The sequence below is a fragment of the Giraffa tippelskirchi genome, chromosome 3 (genome assembly GCF_054371585.1).
Source record: "Giraffa tippelskirchi isolate mGirTip1 chromosome 3, T2T-mGirTip1v1.2.pri, whole genome shotgun sequence".
Lineage (NCBI taxonomy): Eukaryota > Metazoa > Chordata > Mammalia > Artiodactyla > Giraffidae > Giraffa > Giraffa tippelskirchi.
Window position 1 is genome coordinate 167116169 of NC_137277.1, and position 25580 is coordinate 167141748.

At 39.5% G+C, this 25580-nt stretch overlaps 1 protein-coding gene across 2 annotated transcripts in view; it reads right to left on the reverse strand.

Moving 5' to 3' along the window:
• The window catches only part of EPHA4 (EPH receptor A4), a 163103-nt gene that overhangs the window by 128969 nt on the left and 8554 nt on the right, over window positions 1-25580 (reverse strand). For both annotated transcript variants that reach the window (XM_081579276.1, XM_081579277.1), the window contains exon 3: window positions 24661-25324. In XM_081579276.1, the coding sequence (XP_081435402.1) occupies window positions 24661-25324 (664 nt within the window). The remainder of the gene's footprint in view (window positions 1-24660; window positions 25325-25580) is intronic.

The following is a 25580-nucleotide window of genomic DNA, read 5'->3' on the forward strand; positions in this document are numbered from 1 at the left end:
GAAATTACCTTAAATAAATGTACTGGTGGTTTAACCCTTTCATTGAAAGCTAACCATTATGTTCCTTGCATAAAGTTGCTCTGCAGTAGACCCTCGACCTTTATTTCCCCAAACCCTACTAGTTCCTAAATTAGAAAATCCCTATCAAATATGCAGATGACACCAACCTTATGGCAGAAAGCAAAGAACTAAAAAGCTTCTTGATGAAAGTGAAAGAGAAGAGTGAAAAAATTGGCTTAAAATTCAACATTCAGAAACTAAGATTATGGCATTGGGTCCCATCACTTCATGGCAAATAGATGGGGAAACAACAGAAACAGTGACAGATTATTTTCTTGGGTTCCAAAATCACTGCAAAAGGTGACTGCAGCCATGAAATTAAAAGATGCTTGCTCCGTGGAAGAAAAGTTATGACCAACCTAGACTGCATATTAAAAAGCAGGGACATTACTTTGCCAACAAAGGTCCAGCTAGTCAAAGCTGCGGTTTTTCCAGTCGTCATGTATGGATGTGAGAGCTGGACCATAAAGAAAGCTGAGCGCTGAAGAATTGATGCTTTTGAAATGTGGTATTGGAGAAGACTCTTGAGAGTCCCTTGGACTGCAAGGAGATCAAACCAGTCAATCCTAAAGGAAATCAGTCCTGAATATTCATTGGAGGGACTGATGCTGAAGTTGAAGCTCCAATACTTTGGCCACCTGATGTGAAGAACTGACTCATCTGAAAAGACCCTGATGCTGGGAAAGATTGAAGGCAGGAGGAGAAGGGGATGACAGAGGATAAGATGGTTGGATGGCATCACCGACTGATGGACATGAGTTTGAGCAAGCTCCGGGAGTTGGTGATGGACAGGGAAGCCTGGCATGCTGCAGTCCATGGGGTTGCAAAGAGTCAGACATGACTGAACGACTGAACTGAACTGATTATAAAATATAATTTGGTCAAATCTTTCAATTTGACCAAATCAAACCTCTGAAAAGGATTTCTATAATCCCAATTTAGGATGATTCAAAGTATAATGTGAAAACATGTATCCAACCAGGAAAACAAAGACACATTGAAAGAAAGCATAGAATCATGGTTAAGAGTGTAAATCAACAGCCAGACTTCTCAGGTTGAGTCCAGACTCCACATTTACTAGCTATGTGGCTTTGGGCAAGTTGTTTTGTTTCTCTGGGCCTTAGTTTCCTTATCTATGAAAAAAGGAATAATGACAGTCACTGCTTCACCAGGTTGTAAAGCTACAAATACTGCAAGAAAAGAGGTTAACATAGAGCCAGCTTCTCAGCAAATGTGCATGGTGACCTTAACACAAATGATTTAAAGTAATGGCAGAAAGTTAAAAAAATAAATAAATAAAATAAACAAGATAAACTGCTATATGCCCAAGGGCCTATGAGTGCATTTGTGAATTGCTGTTAACATTCATTCATGCAGGTTTCCATTCACTCACTCATTCATTTTGACAGCAAGTACATACCAGGCTCAGTTCTAGGATTCTGAGAATTCAAGAGGGAATTAACTAGACCTGATCTCATACAGGTTACACTGTGATTGACAGCTAAAGCCAAGAATGCTGGAGTACATCCTTATTCCACTAATTTAACCACAGCTACAAACACTTCATTTGAAGCTGTACTCACAGTAGGGTTACTCATGAAAAGAATTTGTTATAGGGCAACAACTCATTGTTCTTGAATTAACAAATACATATAACACAGCATGATTGATCTCCTCACCTACCACAATCCTGTCTATAAATTATTTGATTTCCAAAAATGAAATCCATCTTAAAGCACACAATTATCCAGTACTAAGCACATCTGAAAAGAAGACAGGGATTTTTAAAAAGGCAATCCCCAAATTTTCAAGTCATAGCAGCAATATATTAATTCTATAACACTGTCAAGGTGACCACTTTCAAGGATTCATTTGCATAAAAGTCTCTGTATGGGCGCTCTGGAATAAAATCATGCTGTACTTGAGAGTTACACAGACTTTGTGTAAGTACACTGCTCAGCAAAACTGACTGTCTAGCATACAGCAAGCACAAAACGAGTAATTTATTGAATAGAACTAAGAGTCTAAAACATACTGGAATGAAATAGATGTGTGAGAAGGGTTATAAGTCTTCTATTCTAAAACACAAATGAAAATCTCCTTAGGGATACAGCTCTACCTGTAATTTATTTCTACATTATTCTTGCGTGTAATATTATTTTTGGCATGTTAATGTATTGTCAAAGAATTCCAATCTAGTGACATGACAAAAGCTGTATTTCATTCTGGAATGTAAAAAGTGTGAAAATCAATTGAATTATATATCAATGACAAGCAATAACGATAACCAGTATATTCTGGGTAATGTCAACTTTTCCAAAATGATTAGCAGCCTAGAGCTATTAGATTAATTACTAGAGTTTTATTCTTACTTTTATAATCATTTGGATTTGCTGAAGGGAGATAAAGACTCAAAGCCCTTTTTACTCCCCTCCCTCCCCCAAAAGAAAAAAGTGATTTGCCAGAATCCACATAATTCAGATGATTAACTTCTTTTCTTGGCACTTGACTAAACCCCTGAGTTTATGCTGGCAAATAAAATAAGTGCTGAAAGTTGAAGTCACTCTTTGATCTAGTAAATAAACCCACAGAAAATTTACCCTCAATTACACTCTTTAAATTTATGACATATCTAGTACTGTAACAAGATGGTGACAAATAGTGATTTCTTACTGAAAAGACATGATGCACTCTGTAAGCGTGCTTTAAAAATCAATGGGCCTCTTACAAACAAACAAAACTGCAGTGACATTTTTCTTTTTACATTTGTTTATTCATTCATCTCGGTGATCACATATGGAATACCAGGACAGAATAGAACTCTGTGTACTGTATTTTAGGGACTAGAAGAGATGCAAAGATAAATGGAAAATACACTGAGGCCTGGAAGAACATAGATTCTGATACTGAACTGTCATGTACAGTTGTACAGGTTGTTCACTGAACAAAGGCATCAAACTGAAGGGGAAACTGAAAGGAAAGAGGAGTCTGAAATACAGCTAAAATGCTGCTTACCAAGCTCTGGGTCTTGAAACAAGACTATAACAACTAGTAGTAGTAGTAGTAAGAGCTTATTTTTACTGAGTAGTTACTATGTTCCAGACATGGTTCAGGGGCTTTGCAAGGATTTACATGTCTAATCCATACAACCACCTGTGGAGGAGGCACTATTACTATCTGCATATAATATACAAGTAAATAAAGCACAGAGAAGTAAATTGATTTGCTGAAAAGTCAAACAGGTAATAAGCAGTAAGGAGTTGACTCACTAACTAATACACTGTGCCCTGAAAAGTAAGGATACATTAACAGAAAGTATAAGCAACACTAAGAAGCACAATCAAAACTCTCAGGAGAGTTCAAAGGGAAAGGTGCTGCTTGAGAGGGCCTTGAAGGATGCATCTAACAGTGATGGGCAGGAAAGCCTGTTGGGCAGAGGAATCCTGTAGACAGAAGCCCTGAGGTTGCTTCTTACAGCACTAAAGCATTAAAGAAAGAAAACATGAAAGACTCTGGACCACCTTGCCCTGCAGGGTCACAGGTAAAAGTCAAGGGTGATTTCAGAGTGGGAGGGTCACATGATCAACACTCAGGGTTGGGAAGATGAATAATCCCAGCCTATATGTTTCCCATTATAATTATATAATCCAGCCTACATCATAAAGGCTGGATGGGTCTGGAGGACCAGAGAGAAGAGGGAACAGACTTGTCATTATGCCTAAATACCACTTCATTTATTAGCACTTGTCCATTTTTATGAGATACTTTTCTTAATTAATAAATTCAATAAATACTCTCTATTCATAGCAAAATATCCAGCCACTGCTCTTGAGATGACTCAAGTTTCCACATGCAAAACAAAACAAATACACATTCAACTGGTGATAAATTGTAGCTAGTGAATCAAACCTCCCTTAGTTGTCTTGATATCTGATAGAAGTAAATAGGATCAATACATATTTTAAATATTTTTGTCAAGACAATTTAAATTACCAAATAGTCACACTTCTGATTAACACATTATTTTTTCCTCCTTTTGTAGAATATGACCTTTTTAAAATGTGACTTTACATTCAATGGGAATTCAGCAAGCCTTCCATACCAATCTGTGCTCTCATCATAGGATCAGAAAAATAAATGAGAGAATTTTTACTGAATCTGTGAGTGGGAGTGGCAATTACTGTTGAATTATAATAATCTTAAAATTATAAGGGATCAGAGTAGTTATTCCGGTCCTTCTCTCCAGTGTGGGATACTTGCTGAGGCTTCTCTTACTAAAGACTCCCTCTAGTTTCTGCTTAAACGTTTCCATGGCATAGAGCCGCTTATCTTTGACGGGTTGGCTGTTCAGACATGTAAAACTTCACTGACACAGGCAGCAGTGGGAGATGACTCTCAGGAGACTAGATCTAAAGAAAGTGACCAAATCCATGTCCAAAATATCATGAAGAACCAAGTCTTGATTGGGGACAACATCAAACTCTCAGAACTCCCAGCTAGAAGCAGCTAGAGAGAACGTCCTCAGAAGGTACCACCCTGGCAGTTGAGTAGGCGACCCACATTCAAGTTCCTGGTGATTCAGAACAAGATTCTGTGGGATTGAGAAATAGGGTGCAACTCTCTAAGGGAAGGGATCAGCAAGCGCATTCACAGAGGATTTTGGGGTTCCAGCCAAAGGTGCTGGTCCCATTGGGGAACTGGAATGCTGAGCTGGAAAGAGAAAGGAGTAGCTGGAGTTTCTGGGCCAATAAAGCCCGTGGGAAGCTGCAACACCACAGACGTGAAGATTCCAATAATCACTCCAAGCAGGACGGGAATGCAGCCTACAACAGCAAAACGAATCACCCACCCAGGAAGTAGGTGATTCTAAAGAAGCACTTTCTTGTCTTGTACCGGCAGGAGAAAGGAAAAGGCAAGTCCCACCAGGCAAACAGAGAAACATTATTCTGCATTGAGGCAAGGACAGCAAGAGGCCAGAGGATGGGTACAGGGGTGATGCCAAATGTGACTTCTGACTTTCTTTGTGTGTATTTCCTTCTCTCATTTTCCAGATGCTCTACAATGAACAGTATTTGTTTCATAAATAAAATGTGATAATTCATTTAACAGGGGAAAATCCATCAAAACTAACATGCTTTTATTTTTTCACATCACTAAGAGATGAGTTGCTGAAAGAAGAATGAATGTTATAGGTTTGAGGAAATGCATGCAAGGTTTCACTGTCCTTGGAGACACTATTTCCAAATGACAGGATTTTCCAGTTTAAAGCCAATGTGTGCAGGAGCCCTTCACTGAGAAAGATAGAGGCAAAAGGAATTGATGAAGGTGGGAAAGAAAGGATGCAATGTTTTTCCATATCCCATCCATGCAATTGGAGAAATAACTTGCAATGTTTATCTTAAAACTAAACTGCATAATTAATATCCCATGGTGAGCAAGTCGGTCCTAGGAGATAAGTGAAGGGAATGCTCGTATAGGCAGTTGGATTACCCAGTTTAAAGGTGTTAAATCTCTAGAGTGTGACAAGACGAATTTTAAGGCCACAGAAACAATTGATTACACAGCAATCAGTGAATCAGTGCATTTAATTCATAAAGAGGGAGAATTAGCCAACCCTACAAGAATTTGAAAAGCTGGTTTCTGAGAGTGGACATGCTTTAAAGCCCACACATAGTACATGACGTCATTTTCCTTTCCAGTTGCTGAAGCCCTGAAGGCATACTGTAAAACTATAAGAAAACAGTATCTAGGGGATTGTATGAAGCAATCAGCCTCATCAAGCTCACTTTCACAATGGCTTTATGAAAGGCAGTGATTCTCTGAGTTTCAAAAGCAATGATGTTCGTTAGATAGTAAGAGAGAAAATTAAAAGGCAATTTAGAGGCAATAATGTACTTCAGGTACATTATTGATACTATAATCATTGATACTATATAATCATTTATATCAAAGAGGATCCTTTATATTGGGCCTCCCAGGTAGCACAATGGTAAAGAATCCACCTGCCAATGCAGGTGATGCAAGAAATGTGGGTTCGATCACTGGGTAGGAAGATCCCCTAGAGGAGGAAATGGCTCCAGTATTCTTGCCTGGAAAATTCCATGGACAGAGGAGTCTGTAGGCTACACTCTGTTAGGTCACAAAAGAGTCAGACAACACACAAACACACTGAACACACACATCCTTCATATTAAAGGGTAGTTACCAACAGCTATCACAGATAGCCAATGAATCTTATCTTTGTTTAAAATAAGCTTAAAAGTTAATTGCTTTTTTTTAGGATGAAAAGAAAGCATCTGTAGGCAAAAACCTTAAAAGAAGTTTTCTCACATGCAAGTGCTAATGAGTAAAACTACCTCCACTTTGGAGTTCACTTCATTAATGAGGATTGTATGGAAATTATCATATGATCTCACCGAAGGTATGCTGTTTCTCATTGTTTCGAGCTTAGGTAAGCATGTTATCTCAAAACTGAGTCTTTTTCAATAATATCAAAGCCTCTAAAACTGCACATTTTTCAAACCAACAATTAGTGGAAAATAATTAAGCCTATATTTGAAGATGTTGCTTAAGAATATTCACAATGTTACTACACCACACCAAAAGCAACCTAAAAGCCCAACAATAGATAGGTGAAGAAAGTGTGCTACATCCAAGTCACAGAAATCTCTGTAGCCCTTAAAAGTCATGTTATGAAGTTGTATTTTATCATCATTCCATGTGATCAATAACTCAGTGAGTGTGCGTGCCTGGGCGTGCACCAAAACCTGGAAGCACAGAAACCAAAAACAGCAAGTATGACTCATTATGTGGTGACATTATAGCTGATTTGGCCAGTCTTTTTTTACTTGCCTATGGTATTACCATATTTTTCTACAAAACAAAAATGAATTTCTCAAGATTTTTTTTTTCTGATACCAATAACTTTGTGATTCATCAGTTCCTTTCAATATGGTTTTAAACCACACTTAAGTACTCCAATAAGTAGAATGCCCCCTGGTACACAGCAGCTGTGAAAGTGAAAGTGAAAGTGTTAGTCACTCAGTCGTGTCAGACTCTTTGCAACCCCAAAGACTGTAGGGATTCTCCAGGCAAGAATACTGGAGTGGGCTACCATGCCCTCCTCCAGGGGATATTCCCAACCCAGGAATCGAATCCAGGTCTCCCACATTGTGGGCAGATTCTTTACCGTCTGAGCCACCAGGGAAGACCTGTTTGAAATATAATTGACTTAAACCATTACATTAGGTCCTAGTGCACAACACAAGGATATTTCCATACATCACAAAATGATCTCCACGGTAAGTCTAGTTACCACCTGTCACCATGCAAAGATATTACATTATTATTGACAATATTCCCCACCCAGTACATTTCATTTCTGTGACTCATTTATTTTGTAACTGAAGTTTGTACCTCTTTATTAATTTATTATGTACTTTATTAATCTGAGCCTCAGTTTCCTCGTCTGGAAAATGAAACGCATGAATTAAATAAAGGATTTCCTTCCAGTTTGAATATTTTTTAGCTCTGAGAAGAAAGGCAGCCCACTTCACCAAGCCACGTATGGAAGAGGGTTTCTGTCAGCAACAGAACCAAACCAAAACTAGTCTATCTTGCCATCAGGCTGAGAAGGGAGGGCAAAAATAGCCTCCAATATGTTTCTATTATTTACAAGACTAGAAAGCAATCTTTTGGAAAAGTAACTACTCAGCTTGTGTGCCTGTGTGTGTGTGCTCAGTCACTCAGTCATGCTCGACTCTTTACGACCCCATGGACTGTAGCCCACCAGGCTCCTCTGTCCATGGGATTTTCCAGGCAAGAATACTGGAGTGGGTTGCCATTTCCTCCTCCAGGGGATCTTCCTGACTCAGGGATTGAACTGGTGTCTCCTGAGTCTCCTGCAATGGCCAGGCACATTCTTTACCATTGTGCCACCTGGGAATCTAATTACTCAGCTTTCTGTTGTGTTAGTTGCTCAGTCGTGTTAGACTCTTTGCAACCCCATGGTCTGCCCATGGAATTTCTAGGCAAGAATACTGGAATGGGTTGCTATTCCCTTCTCCAGGGTGTCTTCCCGACCCAGAGTCAAACCAGGGTCTCTTGCATTGCAGGCAGATTTCTTTCCTGTCTGAGCCACCTACTGTATTTCCTATGTGAAACATTTGTGTATAGAAAACTGGTGTGCATGTTAAATTAATGACCTCCTTTATCAATTAGCATTGTGTTGCAAGCAACAGAAAACCTGGTTCTAAATGATTTAGGACCCCCTCTGAAAAAAAAAGAATTTTTGAGACTTGCATAACAGAACAATTCAGGATACAGCTGGTGTTAGGTGTTGAAAGGTGAACCATTTCCACTGAAGCCACAAGGTAGCAACACGAGGGAAGGAGGGTAAATAGCTGTGTAGGTACTGAAGGAACCACGTATGCCACCATTTGCAATGCTGACCCCACCTTTTTTCTCCTTGTACCCAATTGCAGAAATGAATTGCGTTACAAATGATTCCGTTGCCATTTTTTTCCTCCACACATTTGCAAATAAATGTGCTACCTGAACCAGCATAAAAGCACAAATCCAACATTTAGATTATTAAAAGTACATCCTCCTTTTTAGATTGATTCTCCAGGTAAATAGCCCTTGGATTTATCATACAGCCTTTGAGAAATTAAAAAAGTTATTCAGTTCAGCTATCCTCCAGTTAAGAGGAGATGATGTTCTATCTTATGTAGACTTGGGTCTATGCTTATAACCTCCCTCTGTGCTGTGATTCAGAGTCAAAATAAGAATAATTTGCTCAGTAATACATTCTATGACGAGGTCTTCAGCTTTAATAATTGCAAAGTCACATTTTGCTCTTTGCCAGGCCATCTGAAATAATACAAATGCCACCCAGTGACAGATGAGTATTTGACAAATCTTGGAGTAAATACAGGACACTGTTTACCTAAGTTTATAACTCAGGCATTCAAAATGTTCTTCTTACCTTGTAAGAATGCAAAGCAGATTCCATATTGTTAAGTTAACTTAGGAGGATGTTTCTTGATTTCTAACAGTTCTTATCCAGGAAAAGTATGGCACAGAGTTGGCAACTTAGAGGCTGGAGCCAGTCTACCTAGTTTCAAATCATTTTGAGTGGCAGTACAGAATCTTGGGCACCCTTCCATGCCTCAGCTTCCCAACTGTAAAATGGGGATAATAACACTCTACCTGCCTGATAAGGCTGTTTCAGGACTACATAAGTTAGTAGAGAACTTGGTTGATGGTCATCGTTACAGATGCTTTTATAAAATGTGAGTAATTTCTTCCAGAAGACATCCCCATCTCCTCCTATAATTGGTGCCTACTGGGGAAACAGATGAATCTGACTTTGTGATGCTATGGCGTACATTTGCGTGCGTGCGCAGTCGCTCAGTAGTGTCTGACCCTGCAAACCTATGAACTATAGCTCACCAGGCTCCTCTCTCCATGGAATTCTCCAGGCAAGAATATTGGAGTGGGTTGCCATTTCCTTCTCCAGGGGATCTTCCCGACTCAGGGATCAAACCCGCAACTTCCGCTTGGCAGTTGGATTCTTTACCACTGAGTCACCTGGGAAGCCCCACGGTGTACACTTAGGTTTAAGGAAAATGAAAACAGAGAAATTGATATCCAGGACTGCTTGAAGAGCTTTTCCATCTTTCTTACAACTACAGGATCCTAAACCTGGGCTAGCTACCCTATAGGAAATATGCAACCTTTGTAACAAGGAATATCCTACTATCTTGGAATCTTAAGAGCTGTAAATTATCTTAGTTTGTCTAGTCCAGAAGTTTGCCATTGAGATCAGTATCCGTACCTGAGGCAGTTGAACAAGTGAAGGGAAGATTTAGCCTGTCACAGTGATTAGAGGATGCCACAGGTATTTACTACCCAGGGACTTCTCAGGACACCAAATGCCTTGCAAAGTGCATACCCACCATGCACAGGATGGATTCACAAGCCTTGATACATATTGCACTCAGGGAAGAATCCTCCTGCCCAAAATGACAATGGTGCCCCTTTTAAGAAACACAGGATCAGACTTCCCCAGTGACACAGTAGAAGGGAAAAAAAAAAGAAATGAAACTGTGATTTGCTCAGTCATGCCCAACCCTTTGCGACCCCATGGACTATTACCCCACCAGTCTCCTCTGTCCATGGAATTCTCCAGGCAAGAATCCTGAAGTGGGTAGCCATTCCCTTCTCCAAGGGATCTTCCTGTCCTCCTAGGGATCGAACCCAGGCCTCCCACATTGCAGGCAGGGAATCCTCCTGCAAACGCAGGGGACACATGTTCAATCCCTGGTCTGGAGAGATTCCACGTGCCACAGAGCAGCTAAGCCCATGTGACACCACTACTGAGCCCATGCTCTAGGGCCTAAGAGCTGCAATTACTGAGCCGGCAAACTCCAACTACTGAGCCCCGCGTGTGAAGAGCCTGTGCTCTCCAACTAGAGAAGCCACCACAATGAGAAGCCCACATGCAGCAATGAAGAGTAGCCCCTGCTTGCTGCAACTAGAGAAAGCCTGCACACAGCAAAGAAGACCCAGGGCAACCACAAAATAAAATGAATAAAGAAATTTAAAAGATAAAAAAAAGAAAGAAAGAAACACAAAATCTCCAATCTCTTACTGCAAGGATATACAGTTAAATGCCCTAGGGTCCTCCAGCCAGTGTGAACACCTGCTCTAAAAGAGAACTCATCTTCTCAAAAGTCATCACGTCCACTCTGGTCCAGTTCAAAATATCAGATGGGTCTTTTCTGATACTGAGGCAGTACCTGTCCTCTGGTCCTCGTTTTGTTTCCATGTGGCCCATAGAATAATTTGAAATGAACAAAATGAAACTTACCCATCCTCCAAACCAATATAAAATATTTACACATTATGACGTCAAAGTTGCGGCTCTAAGGAACACCAGATGTTTCTAGAACAGTGAATCTGTCATTTCGCATTTTTTCTCCCTCAGTTAAAAAAATAAGCAAAGCATCACAACTCAGAGGGGCTGCAGTGAAATGCAGCTTTTCCTAATGAGATTAATAATAAATACTGTCTCAACTAGATCCTCATTAACAAGCAGGATCCCGATTTATGCCTAGCTCAACCATGCCTGCGCACTGACTCCAGGCTGAATATCCCATTGCCTTTAACTTCCGTTTAAGATATACACAGGTAATGAGAAAGCTCAATCGTGTAATTATGGAGGAAAGCAACGTGGCATCTGCACTTTCCATCCTAAGTCAGCAGAGGCAGGGAACAGCCCAAAGTCAGAGAACACATCCACTATGGACCAGAGAGTCATTTATGTGACTGAGAAAGCAATGGAATGTGGTTCCAGAGTCAATTTCCTTGTGGTTGTTGCATTTTTTTTTACCGAAGTCTAGCAAATATACAGAAAAGAAGTGTCCAAATCCTAAGTGAACAATCTAGAGCCAGTTTTAATGGTGAAACCTTTCAAAATTGCAGAGTAAAGCTAGATTCTCTGCACATTTTCTCTGCAATGCTAATAAAAGATGGAAAACTATCTTAACTTTATGTATCAATTATAATCCTAAAATCTGCTAAGAAAAAGAGGAAAGAGAGAAAGAGATATAGTTAGAAAGAGGAAAAGAGAATACATAGGCTAATATCAGTTGGTTACTTGTTAAAAATTCAAAATAAAAATAATATAAATTTCTATTTACATTTTACTGAGCACTGAAGAGATGTCACTTCCTAGCGTGAAGTACATTGTCTTATTTAATCCTAAGGATACCTACGGGGTGAGTGAAACTCTCTCAGTCATGCCCAACTCTTTGCAACCCCATGGTCTATAGAGCCCATGAAATTCTCCAGGCCAGAATACTGAAGTGGGTAGCCTTTCCCTTCTCCAGGGGATCTTCCCAACCCGAGATCAAACCCAGGTCTCCCGCATTGCAGGCCAATCCTTTACCAGCTGAGCGACAAGGGAAGTCCAAGAATACTGGAGTGGGTAGTCTATCCTTTCGCTAGTGGACCTTCCCGACCCAGGAATCAAACCAGGGTCTCCTGCGTTGCAGTCGGATTCTTTACCAACTGAGCTATCAGGGAAGCCCTACCTATGGGGTAGGTGTCATTATTCTCCTATTACAGAGGGGAAAAATAACAGAGCACTAAAGTTAAGTACCTAGAGCTGGTAGTCACCACTATAAATGACAAAGCTGAGATTAAATTTAAATTCTTATTCCAAGGCCCTGACTCTTCATCACCACAATTAACAACTAGAACGTAAGAAACTTTTAACCAAAATTTACTGCCACCTGATAGGGTTTTTTTCCACAGATCCAAAGAGAGTTTATGGATTATTTTTAAAAATCTACAAATATATTCAATATTCATGATATTGAATAAACACACATAAACACACGTCAGAAAGATGACATATCTAAAAGAGATATTTGAAGTCATCTAGCAAAATTCAAAATCCCTTCTCTCCTAGAAATGTTTACAAATATCTCACAGCATGCTTAAATTATGTCCACTAAAACTTGCATAAAATAAAGATGCTTACAATCAACATTATTATTTTTCTCTGGCCTAAAAATTCTGATCAATGTTGTAAGATAAAAATCATAAATAAGAAGTCTAGTTTTTAAAAGGAAGGAAAAATATATAATTGCTTGTACCTAAAAATATCGGCTCTCTAAAAAGTTTAGAGAATTAACTGAAAACCTGTTAGTATTCACAAGACAGTTCAATAAAAAGATTGGATGCAAGATAAACATACAAAAATCAGTAGCTTTCCTGTAGATCAGTGATAACCAGCCAGAAGATATAATGGAAAATACTGGGAAAACACAATAGATTTCTGTATCTCAATCATTATCTGTAGCAGAAGTCAACGATCCTTTTGTGGGGCTAAGGGCTCTTTTTAGTATGTCTAGTTTTTGAAGTTGCAATAATAGTTGTGATTTTTCACAAGGTCAGACATTACTTCTCTTTAATAAATGACTTGGTTTCTCTAACAGAAAAGGAAAGATTCAACAATGGTTCAGTACAATTGCTGAAATCACAGTGTAAAATTCTTGCCTTATCAAGAACCCACTTAAGAATTACTGAAATAGTTACAGCAACAACATTCGGTAAATAAGGACCCCAGAATCTTAGTGAAGGTTAGAATAAATGATGTAATGGGATCTGTTTAGCTTAGTACAGTAGCTGTCCTAAAGGAAGACCATGTGAGACCTTCAGGTGGTGTGTTTCAAACTTTTTTTAAAGCTTTTCTTTTTAATCTCGCAATGATAACGTTCTCATTTTTCCATCAATATGAGTTTCCTGGTGCAAAAATACCACATTTTTATAATGTTTTACTGTAGCCCTGCATTAGGCTAATTGAAACTCGAGGATAAACAGAGAAGCAGTTCCTAAAGAAACCGCTTTAAAAGAAACCTGAATGTTCAAATATTACTTTCAGCTGCATTTCTTTGCTGGCACCTCGTTAGAGAACCAAGTAATGAAATCTCAATTTCTCCCATTAGTTAATTAGCACCTTTGCATCTTAAGTACTGAAAGTGTTACACACTGTTAATTACCTTCGAGTCTGCTCTCAAAAATCAGTAGCTGCTTATGTTTTTTTATTTTTTCTTATGCATGGGTTTACACAACCCTAAAAAAATAAAATAAAATAAACACCTATAGTCTTCCATGTGCATAGGCTAAATGTTACAAAATGTAGTGTTTAACAGCTAAAGGTGAGTTCAAGTCAACTAGTGCCCCTGTATTGATCTCTTATTTCTCCCAACACTTTTCTTCTAATCCTCTCCATAATCACATGAACTGCTAGAGCTTTCCTGATGCTGTCAATTCCTCCTGCATCCATTTTCAAATGGCTAGCAGAGAAGCTGTCGGGCACTAGATCAAATTGTCAATGTTCCCCACTCAGGGCAATTGACAATCCTCTTGAAGTCTCCTGGCACATCTTTGACAGATGTCAAGAGCCTCCCAGGGTTCTTCCAAACTCTTTCCCCTTGGAAAAGAGGAAGGAGGGTGGAGGAGGCAGAAAGGTATTGATCCATTCTTTTAACATGCTAATTGGCCTGGGGGCTGCTTCAGTCATTGCCAAGCTGGACACTTCAAAAGGAAACTGTTTTTCAAAGTGGAGATGTCTTTTTCAAACACTTAAAACTGAAAACAAATGAATCTAAGCATCAAGTTCACAGTGCAATGTGAAGGAGGTTGGACAAACAGAAATGCGGAAAGTGATATATGCAAAAGTGCCCTTTGCATTCATTAATTGATGGTAACAAGAAGTTTAAAAGTTTGAAAGACACTTTAAACTTCTAGAGCCTGTGTGTCCCCCATGAACAATTAGGATATAACCTACTGTGTAGCTTACAATATTTCTTGGGAGAAGAATAATCACAGATATAATTAAACTGATTCAAAATGGTAATAGCATTGATGTTGGTGAATGCTTAGCCATCTCCATAATGGTGAAAATGGAATAAAACTGTTTGTTTAATTATACCTCTAACTGGCAACACACTGTGATGGCTAGATGGAAAAAAAAAAGTAGGGTGGGTAAGAGCACCGTTATTAAAGGAACTTTGTCTACCACCTTTGCTATCAGTTTATTATTTCATCAATGAAACACACAGTACAGATAAGACTGCAAGACATAATTAAGCACATAAGGTTGCAAAGTATTGTTAAGCTTGTAAAATTAATTCATCAAACATGATGATTTGCTCAGTTTTCAGGTCATGTATTTCTGAGGATATATTGTTATCTGTGAATGGTTATTAACAGAGAAAGCCATAGAAAAGAGAGATGGCAGCTTTGGTTATGAAGAAGCCCCTGTGGAAGGCAAGAGCTGGGAAACTCAGCATCTCAAATCAGGGAAGTTCTTAAGGACAAAAGCCCATGAGAAAAGCATTCCTTACTGAGCTGCGTCTTAACTGATCATGAGGTTGGCCCATATTTACCTGCCATGGTATTATGGAGGAAATCAGTATTCTGTTAACCCCTGACCCCTCGGATTTGCAGCAGACAAAGGACCAATCTGGAGGCCTGGGAGAACACCACCAAATGTCAAACAGCAGGGAAGCAATTGTTACGGAAACAGTTGGCTTGGGCACAGCCAGTTTCAGTGGGGCAAACTGCTATTCACAGAAACAAGCCATGAGGAGATAACGCCATAAAATATGAACCAAATGGAACCTTTTTTGCCTTACTTCTAAATTGTTGGCTTTATGGGACTTCATGCTGAACAGTATGAAAAAAATCCAATTTGCTTTGAAGCGCATTAGTCTGTCTAACATCCTAATTATTGTTTACATTGCCATTTGCCTTCTATTAAGAATTGAATAATTACCCAGCACTTCATAGTTTAAAAATACAAGCAAACAGGATTATCTGGGTAATTAAGAAACTGTACCGTAGCTTTGTACTGCTGTGGAAAATATCTGTACATGGAGGGGGAAATGATAATTATCAATCAACTTACTTCAAATGGTATTTTCAGGATTCTGAGCAATTGGAGATCTGTAACTTATTAAGAAGAGGTTAGTAAGATCACCTTTGAAAAGTGTGGGTCTGTTTAAATCCATCCTTAGAATCCAGAGCCAGATAAGCAGCTGAATTTTCTCATCCACTAATGACACGACAGAACATACCAAGTACAGAGCCTTCTGCTGTTCTTTAATCCTAATAATCCATCCCAAATGGACTTTGAACAGCAGCATCATCAAATTTTGTCAGGCCATGTGGAGCTAAACCAAAGCTCTTCCACATTTAGATGTTGTTTTAGCTGACCCTGCCTACACTTAATTACACTGCAAAGTCTGGCTCTGCCCGTTTGCTGCCCTGTGAAATTAGTTCGAACTCAAAACTAATTGAACTTCAAAAACATTTCATGCCAAGTCCTCTTCTTTTAGGTTATAGAATACATACAATCAGGGCCTTCTGAAGACAGTACTATTTTCAAGATGACAGTGAAGTTTGTTGGCTTAAATATGTATTATACTCACATTTTCATTCTGAGGGAATAAAGCAAAGGTTAAGTAAATTTGGAGACACTGGTGGGGTGGGAAAACAGGAATTCAAAAGGCAACATTCAACCCAAAGCGAATACACATACAGAATAAGGAACAGAATTATCGTCAATACACCTTTGAAAGAAATGTATGTGGGACGGGAGTGAAAATAAGGAATTTTAATCATGACTCTAGGCATGCAGTTGGTTGTCTTCATTCATAGATGTATGACAGTAACGCGATGAAAATACCAATGATGATTTGTGAAATCTACACTTTCAGGATCTATTTGTTGAAGGGGTGACTAGGTCCCAGCCTACGAGTGACCTAATGCCTATTTTCAGAACTTTCTGGGATCTGACAATTCTTTCTCCAAGAATTTTATCTTTTTACTGGACAATTTTTGAAAGCCCTTTGTTGGGCCACTTCTAAGCATTCCTAGCATAATCTGCACAGTGCTATCTCCTCCCTCCTCAGAAAAAAAAAGGGAGATTCCTGCTGAAACTGTCAGGAAACAGACAAGCCAATGGATTCACCAAGACTAGGTTCCTTTCCAAAGGTCAAAATAAAATGAGCAGCAGGAGCTTGGGTTGTTTCACATGGGGCAAGGGGCCCCGGGAGTGACAACCACCCACACTGGGGGAGGGCGGGGGGGGGGTGCAGTTTGCACAAAAGGGGCCCTGTGCAAACACCCCATTCTCTGCCTCCCACCCCCAATCTCTGGAAGCATTCAAATCAAAACCGAATTAATTTGCATGGTGTCTAAATCATTGGGTTCTGCATAAACAGAAGGAGATTTTGGCTGGAGTTTCCAAAGGAAGCTCTCTAGCCTTTGTGAAAGGGGGAAATGGGTGTGCTGTTTTGCATGAGGGCACATACAGAATATGCAAACGAGGGATCTGCTGCCGGCAAAAAAGCAACCCTAGGCCGACAGCTGACGACCCGCATTCACCCAGAAAACGCTCTGGGTCTCCAAAGGGAGTTGTCAGCGGCACCAACCTGATTGTTTCCCCAGAAGCCCAAATAGACCCTGAATATTCATAAAATGTCCATTTAGTCATGGGACTATTAATTACTCTCCAGATCATGGGACCCAGTGACCTCACCTGCTCCCACCCCCCACCGCAAATGGCCCAGAGGTACCAGCTGTAAGGGAGAAAGGTTTTATGCCCTCAGTGAAAAAGATACAGTCTCTCAGGGTCCCATGGGCCAGCTGAGGCTTTCCTTAATCATTCCTTCTCACAAGCACAGTAAAACTAAAGAGAGCACTGAGGCATGTTATTGGACGCAGATAAACCGTTTTTAAAAAGCTAAGAGCTACAAATTGCTGCCTGATTTTATAGAAACATCTAAAGGGTAGAATAAATGTCATCCTTCTAAGCTACCTAAATCTCCGAGATTCTGAAAGTTTCCAGAGCTTCCTGATCTATTTTGATTCTAAAGTGTCTGCAGACAACTCAGGTACACTTTCTGTACCCGCAGGAGAAACAAAAAGCTAACACTCTTTGTGCAGAGCTTCTCAAACCTTTAGCTTCCCTGGTGGCTCAGAGGTTAAAGCATCTGCCCTCAATGCGGGAGACCCAGGTTTGATACCTGGATCGGGAAGATCCCCTAGAGAAGGAAATGGCAACCCACTCCAGTATTCTCGCCTGGAGAATCCCATGGACGGAGGAGCCTGGTAGGCAAGAGTCCGCGGGGCTGCAAAGAGTCAGACACGACTGAGCGACTTCACTTCACTCTCAAACTTTTGGGTCTCAGGACCCCTTTACACACTGTTTAAAAAGCCTGAGGATGCCAAAGTGCTTTTGTGCATGTGAGTTAAAGCTACCAGTACTTACCATTAGAAACTGAAACTCAGATGAATTTATTTAAAAGTATTGATAATTAAACCCATTAATTTTAACACAAATAACACATTTTAATGAAAAAAGAACCATATTTTCTAAAACTAAATAGAAAAACTAAATTAGGAACAAGAGTGACATTGTTAATGTCTGGCTTAATAGAGGACAGCTGGATTCTCGTATTTGCTTCTCTATTTAATTTAATGAGATATCACATACCACATATCATATATCATATTAGCCTCTGGAAAACTCCATTCATGAGAAACGGGGAGGGAAAAGGCAAATGACATATTAAAGTTTTGACCTGTAGACCACAGGAAAGGGTCTTGGGGGAACCCAGCTGAACACACTTTGAGGGCCACTGCAGTAAACTGAGCAACAGAGGACCTGACCAATAGAGGCAAGACCAGTCATTTCATACCATCCCCTACACTTGCATTTGTCACCATTGCCCTCACCTCTCCGCTCAAAAAACTGCTTCAAAATCTAAACCAGTTTCCATTGTTGGACAAACAATGACCAAATAGCCTTTAGTGTCACCATATTTCTATTGAACAACAACAAAAATAACAATAACATTTTCCACTTCTTAGGTGCTTAATGATTCTAGGCACAGTGCTAGACCCTTTATACATACATGTGTGTGTGTGACAAGTCACTTCAGTCATATCTGACTTTTTGTGACCCCATGGACTGTAGCCTGCCAAGGCTCCTCTATCCATAGGATTCTCCAGGCAAGGATATTGGAGTGGGTTGCCATGCCCTTGTCCATATATGTGTGTCTCATACATAATAACATATCATTGTCACCAATTTGCAAATAAGACTTGAAGTTAGGGAGGTTAAGATAGTGACCATGATCATCCACCTAGTTAAGTAGCACACTTACAAACTAAACTCAGTTCTCAAACTCCAAAGGCAGATCTTAGCCATTTTATACTAATAATTATGTTAGCGCATAGACTACAGAGATTTTTGAACATCCAGGTGTAGAGATGGTTCATAAATATAATGAAAATAGCTAAGACCTAATTGAAGTAGGAATTATAAACAAGGACTTCATTAATACATGTCACATGCAAAGATTCTGATATATCATGTTGACTCCGTGAAATGTTACTCCACCAAATAAATGTTTAATATGAAACAGGCCATAGTTCCTTATGCATTTATTTATTCATTCATTCAATGAACATTTAATGAGACCCAACTATGCTCCTTAATTGTCAGCAGTGTTACTTGTCTGGTTGTCCTGGACTGAACTCCTTCCATATATATGCTCATGGTCAAGAAGGTTTATTAAAATCATTTGTCCAAGAAAAATAACAAAGCAAGGTTAACCATTCAATTTTTTTTTAAAGTATATGTATGATTGACAAGTTAAACTGTTGGTTTAAAAATATGACCAGAAAAAACTAAGAGCCCTTAACTATCCATCAGCAAAGAAAAAATTAAATAAAGTATGATATATTCACACTAAAGAATATTAATTATCAATTATGAAGGATGGAGAAAAGTTATATTCTCTAATATAGAATGATGTCCAAAATAGACAGTCAAATATCATAAAAACGAGATGACAAGAAGATGATTCCATTTCAGTTATTTTTCAAAATACACATGTATAGATATATTTGGGTTATCTACTAAATCATAAAGACTGATAAATCAGAAATAAGCTGGAGTAAGAGTCTGAAGCATACAATTCTTTTGTAACGTTAAATTCATCAATTAAATGCAAAAAAAAAAATGCCCCCCCCAAACGAAGTATTAAAATTCAATGATGTGAAAGTCAAACATATATCATGACCACCTCTGCTTTGCACAGTAGTAGCTGAAAAGCCATTTAATTGGTCTTTCTCCTAAAGACTCAAGTCTTAACAGAATAATTATGTCTTAATTCATTTTTGAAAAGTACAAGGAAGCTCAGTCAGATTAAAATAAGTCATCAAATCTTAAATACCAGATTCAAAAATCCCTAACTGAGATAATTCCTACGTGATGCTTTAGTGAATCCAAAATAGACCATTGCCTGATTCACTCACAAAAGAAGCCTGGTCACATGTAGAAGGGAAAATAAAAAAAGTATAACATAAAAAGGACAATAATTAAATCCTGCTCTTCTCGGATATAAAGAATTGCGTCTTTCAGTGATCACAGCCATGCTTCAAAGTCAGAGATAAAAGCAACCATGTGATTTAAGCAATTGATTCTTAAAGACATGATTCAAAGGTGGAAGAAAAATTTCAAAAGTGGAAAGTATATAACAGCATCTCTCTGAACTATATTTTAAATGCATCCTTTCTGGTACTTCTTTCTCCTAAGGTTCTTCTATAATATATTAGGAAAACAAAGTAGTCATTTTTTCAAACACAGCCCTCTCTCTTTTTTCAGAGCACGAATATGAAATATCTCTATTTCACAGCCATCAAAGTATTTCCATCTTGTTTTTTCTCAACAGAGCTTTTAATAAGAAGCTTTTACTCATATGAAGTCTTCATATATGTAATGATACGTAATAGAGGTCCCTAAGTATATAGGACTCCAAACAATTTACAGCAAAATTATGTATTTAAACAAGGTTTGATTCCTACCCAGCTTAATTTTGTCACAGTTGTGATTATTTGTCCTTTAGTGACTCCATAAGAATGTTTTCTTTTTATTAGTATTATTTTTATACATGCTCTCTGAAAATGCTGCTTATTACTATTTCATAAAGAGTAAATCTGTGACCTCCCTTTAATTTTTCAGCTTTTTAATTAAGCAAAAAATAAGGTAATAAAGAATCTTTTCGTCTCTTCCTCCAGCTTAACATTTTTGAAGTAATAAAAATAGCCCTGTAAAACATCTGGAACATTCCCTCATGGAGGGGCAGGGTACGTACTAGGGGAGAGGGAGACATGTCTGAGGTGGATTTTTTTTTTTCCCTTTCTCCGACTAACTAGAACAGTTACTTATCCTCTGCACCCCATCACTAGGCAAGTTCAAACTACTGCTAATGCCAGCCAGACATTCTCCTGCAGAGACAAATGAGTGGCTTCCACTCTTTTTTTGTCCTGCTGAGACTGAGCCAAATCATTTCAGAAAATGTTATTCCAGGGGCGGGTGAACTTGCAGCTGCTGCAGAGGGCAAGCCCGCCATCGCCCTGCCACTCTGGACACTTTTGACGGGTCTCCTAGCCCTCCGTCTGCATTTGCATGTACTGCTTGGAGGTAAGAACTCCAAGAGGAAGTGTCCTTCTGTCTTCAAGGTCCCTGGAGGATTCTGGCAGATGATCAGGGTTAGATTCAAACAATAGCATACCCCAGGCCCCCACCCGCCCTGGCCATTTTTGCCCAGGGATCTTTTGTCAAACATTTAAGATCTTAATCAATCTTCACTCTGACCTCCCAGACCCCAAGGAAGATGGATGAGGAAGTAGACGACCTTTCACCTGTCCTTCTATTTGTCCTGCCACAGAAGACCCATTGAAAAGACAATTGGGGAGGGATCTGCTGCCAGAGTTCTGAAGACTTGCCCATTCTCTTTTATATCCTTTCTTAAGCTCCCTTTACACCCTGGTCTTTCTTGTTCCGCTCCCAAATCACTTTTCTTTCACTCAAAGGAAAAGTTCTCTTTCCTATAGCAGAGGGGGAAAAAAAAATAGACACTCTCCAAATATCATTTTCAAATGATCCTTACTCTTTGTTAGGGCAAAGGTAATGCTTCCTATCTTTGTCCTTGACTTCTAAGAGTGGCTCGAAGATGGACTTCCCTTTTACCATTTCAACTCAACACCCTTAAAAGTCAACAGATATGACCTTGATAAGAGTGATAAAAGAAGCTAGCATTAACATCAGTTTAATGCTTTATGATCTAAACAGTGATTTTTTACCAATTTTACATCACTGTGTCCTCTAAGTCTCTAAGCTAAGAACAATTATTATCAACCCATTTTATAGATTAACAAACAAAGGCACAGAGGGTTTAAGAAACATGCTCAAGGTCATGCAGGTAAGTGACCAAACTGAGACATATTTCCTTGTGTGGATGTTTTTCTGCTCTACCTAGATAATCCTGATATCCCAGTAATGATGGCACATTCCTGGGTGCATGCATGAGAAGTCGCTTCACTCGTGTCCAACTCTTTGCGACCCCATGGACTGTAGCCCTCCAGGTTCCTCTGTCCATGGAATTCCCCAGGCAAGAACACTGGAGTGTGTTGCCATTTCCTTCTCCAGGGGAACTTTCCAACCCAGGCATTGAACCCGCATCTCTTATGTATCCTGCATTGGCAGGCAGGTTCTCTACCACTAGCTCCACCTGGGAAGCCAAATGGTGGCACAGATGGAAGCAACCATTTCTTATTATTCTTAAGATGTTTACAGACTTATCTCTTTAAAAAAATTTCACTCAAGTTTGGGATTTAAGAATTCTTGTGATTCAAGTTTTTTCTTCCTCTCTAAATTCATCAGAGATTCTTACCTGATAGTGTTTAAAAACAAGCAGTGCAATGTTTTGTGCAAAAAGTGTCTTCTTGAAAGATTTAATCTTTCTACAAGTAGCAAAGAAAGTACATGGGTAGCATGAGTGAGTGCAGAGAATGAAGATTCTCAACAATAGCTTAATCAAACTTCCACTTCCATTAAATATCTAGTCTTGTGTTAGGAACAGTTTGCTCAGAAATGGACTGAACCTAAACCATGCAGCCTCAACCTTTCTATGAATCATGTGATGATGAACTGTATTCCTAAGATTATTTCCATAAAGCCAACCACTACCATGTTCAATTGCCTTTACATTCACTCCCCCCTCCATCTTTTTCTCTTTTCTTTCTAATTTGGGTTGTAAAAATGTCAAGGAGTTTCACAGTGCAGCAATGTATGAGTTACTGGGCTGTGTGACAATTGGAAATCAATGACATTAGATGCAGAGAGATGTACTAATGCCAGAAACATGAACATCTGAGCAAGAAATGGAAGACAATTGTGTTTATTAAGAAACATATATGTAAGAATCTTGACATGTTAAGATGTGCAAGTCTTGTCTTACAAAAATCAAAAAGAACAATTTACTCTAAGATGTGATGCAGTATTATTACCCTATTCATTTCACTCTTCCCCCTATGATGATTATAATTTAGGTGCCAACAATGCACTCATATTTTTCTAATATTAACACTGGAATATACTTCAGGGTATCCTGAACTACTACAGCTTACCTAGTAGTTGCTAAGCAAGGAATTAATCATTGCTTAAAAAAAACCTTGAAATTCAAACATCTAAATTTTCAACTTTACCTTTTGACTCAAGGTCAACAGAAAAGGTTGCCAGTCTTTATCCTGTTTTATTTTTTCAATGCATTTAAAAGACATTCATTGTTAGCTACTTCTAGAAATAACTACAGCACAAAGAAGGACACTTATGATCTCTGACAGGAGAAATATACAACTCTATGACACCAAACTACCCTAAATGCAACTTTCTTTAGGTTATAACTGTTGACTTCCAATTGGTCAAGTGGATTGCTCTATAGTCAATCCCACCCTGTCATTAAAATGGTTGAAATGCCAGACAAATTGTTTGGCTGTCAGTTATTTCGGGCTCTTTAGTCACCAAATCAGATGAGCCATGTGGTAGTGTAGTCTCCAGCTCAACAATCACCCTGAGAAAAGATTAATCTGATCTGTTCCAGAGGTGGGACCCAGAGTTACACGCTTTAGTAGTAACCGTAATAAGACTGGCAGCAGCAGACTATTGATAATCACTGAAGATAAACACCAAGCAAAAATACAAGTCTTGAGATAACTGACTTTTGTAAGCCTTAATTCACACGTGATATGAGCAATCCATATAAATATGGAATACTCCCAGCCTTTACTCAAAAACAAAGCTACTATAAGAAGTCTGCAAACTCTCCCCGAAAGGGGAAATAAGGGAAGAGGGATTTGCAGATAGGGAACTTTTAAATGAGAGGAAAAAAAGTCACCTTAGTAATATGATAAATAGTCATTAACGTGACAAAAAAAAAAACAAACACCCTGGATTTCTTCAAAAACTCAATAATCAAAATGGATCACAATTTACTACTGCCTCTGACCACAGATCCAATAAGAAGACTCTTAGTAGCTCTTTATCACCTCCTCAGGGAAATCAAGAGGTCTTTCATCAAGATTCAGTTCACTTTGGAGACCCCATCAATGGGAGCGCAATGGAACAGAAGGCATGTGAAACCCTGTCACTCCACTGTGCTGACCCACGTCTACACTGCTCCACAAGGCAAGAAAAACTGGACTTTCCTCACACAGTTCGATTTTAATCAGCAGGAGGACATTGGAACAACAAACCCTAATTTGACATTGAAATCATTCATGGACATATCCACAGGAGCAGAGATGTTTACCGACAGGAGAGCCAGGGTTCAAAAATGTGTGGGTCCTCTTGAAGCAAGGATCAATCAGGGCCCTTTCTTCAGCTTGTTCATTTACATTTCAGAGGGCACATCAAGCAGGTTCACATCTAAGTGCCTGTTAGCAAATGTGTTTGGCCTTCTGCTGATTACAGCAGCATCATTTATTTTGTCAGTATTAGAATCGTCTTAGCTTTGCCACCTGGAGCTATAGCACTTACTCATTAGACCCCTCTGTCCCACCACAGCCCACAGGGGCTGCTAATTACTGGCTTTACTCCATTTAGTCTCATCTCTGATTTAATTACGGTGCACTAAGCCCTAATGAAAAGTACAATATGGCTCTCCTTACCTTGGCATTCTCCATTCCGCTCTTCATGCCCGGCATTGCATAGGCAGTTGCCAATGGGTACCAGCCATTCACCATCTGCCCCGCAGTACATTTTTGGCACATCCTTCTCTTCTGAGTTGTTGACACAAGAGCCTCGAACTTCCACCAGGGAAGACGTATCAGCGCCTGTGACGGTGTCCGGAAACTGGGCCAGATTGCGAACGGTGAGCGGACACTTCTTGTAGAACACGCGGACCGATACCAAGGCGATGCAGGCCCCCACATCCTGAAAAGCCAGATAGAACCCTTTTTTGCTCAACGGCCCCACATCCCGGATCTCCGTGTTTAGCTTCATGATTCGGTCGCCAATGTCTACTTGGGTGAAGCTCTCGTCGGCTGCGATGGTGTCAATTTTGGCAAACTGGCTCTCTCGGATAAAACGCTCTTTGTCGTTGTCTGATTCATAGTAGTACAGGTTAAACGTCTCCTTGCAAGTGCCCATGACACCCGGAAGACTGTTGCAGTCCCTCAAGGTGAACTTGATCTCGATGTACACCCTCTGAGCCCCTTCTCGAGTGATCCAATCAGTTCGCAGCCAGTTATTCTGGCTGGGCTCCATCACGTTGCAGACTTGGTAGGTTCGGATTGGTGTATTTTTTTCATCCATAATACTCACTTCCTCCCACTGCAAAGATCCAAAGGAAATGCATCAATTGCAAACATTTCATCACACAGTGATTTATCAGTTCTGTTTTCCCCTCATAGGACAGTGATGATTTTTGTTTCAATAAGAAAGAAAACTACCCAGCACCAATTCCTCATCAAGATGGTACTGTATTGGGGAGCTGTTTTCTTTTCATTGTTTCACTCCTTTGCCTAAAATTCCAGAGGTATTACTGGATTGATTGCTTCTGAGTTCTCCGGCAGTTCCTGGTGGTGGT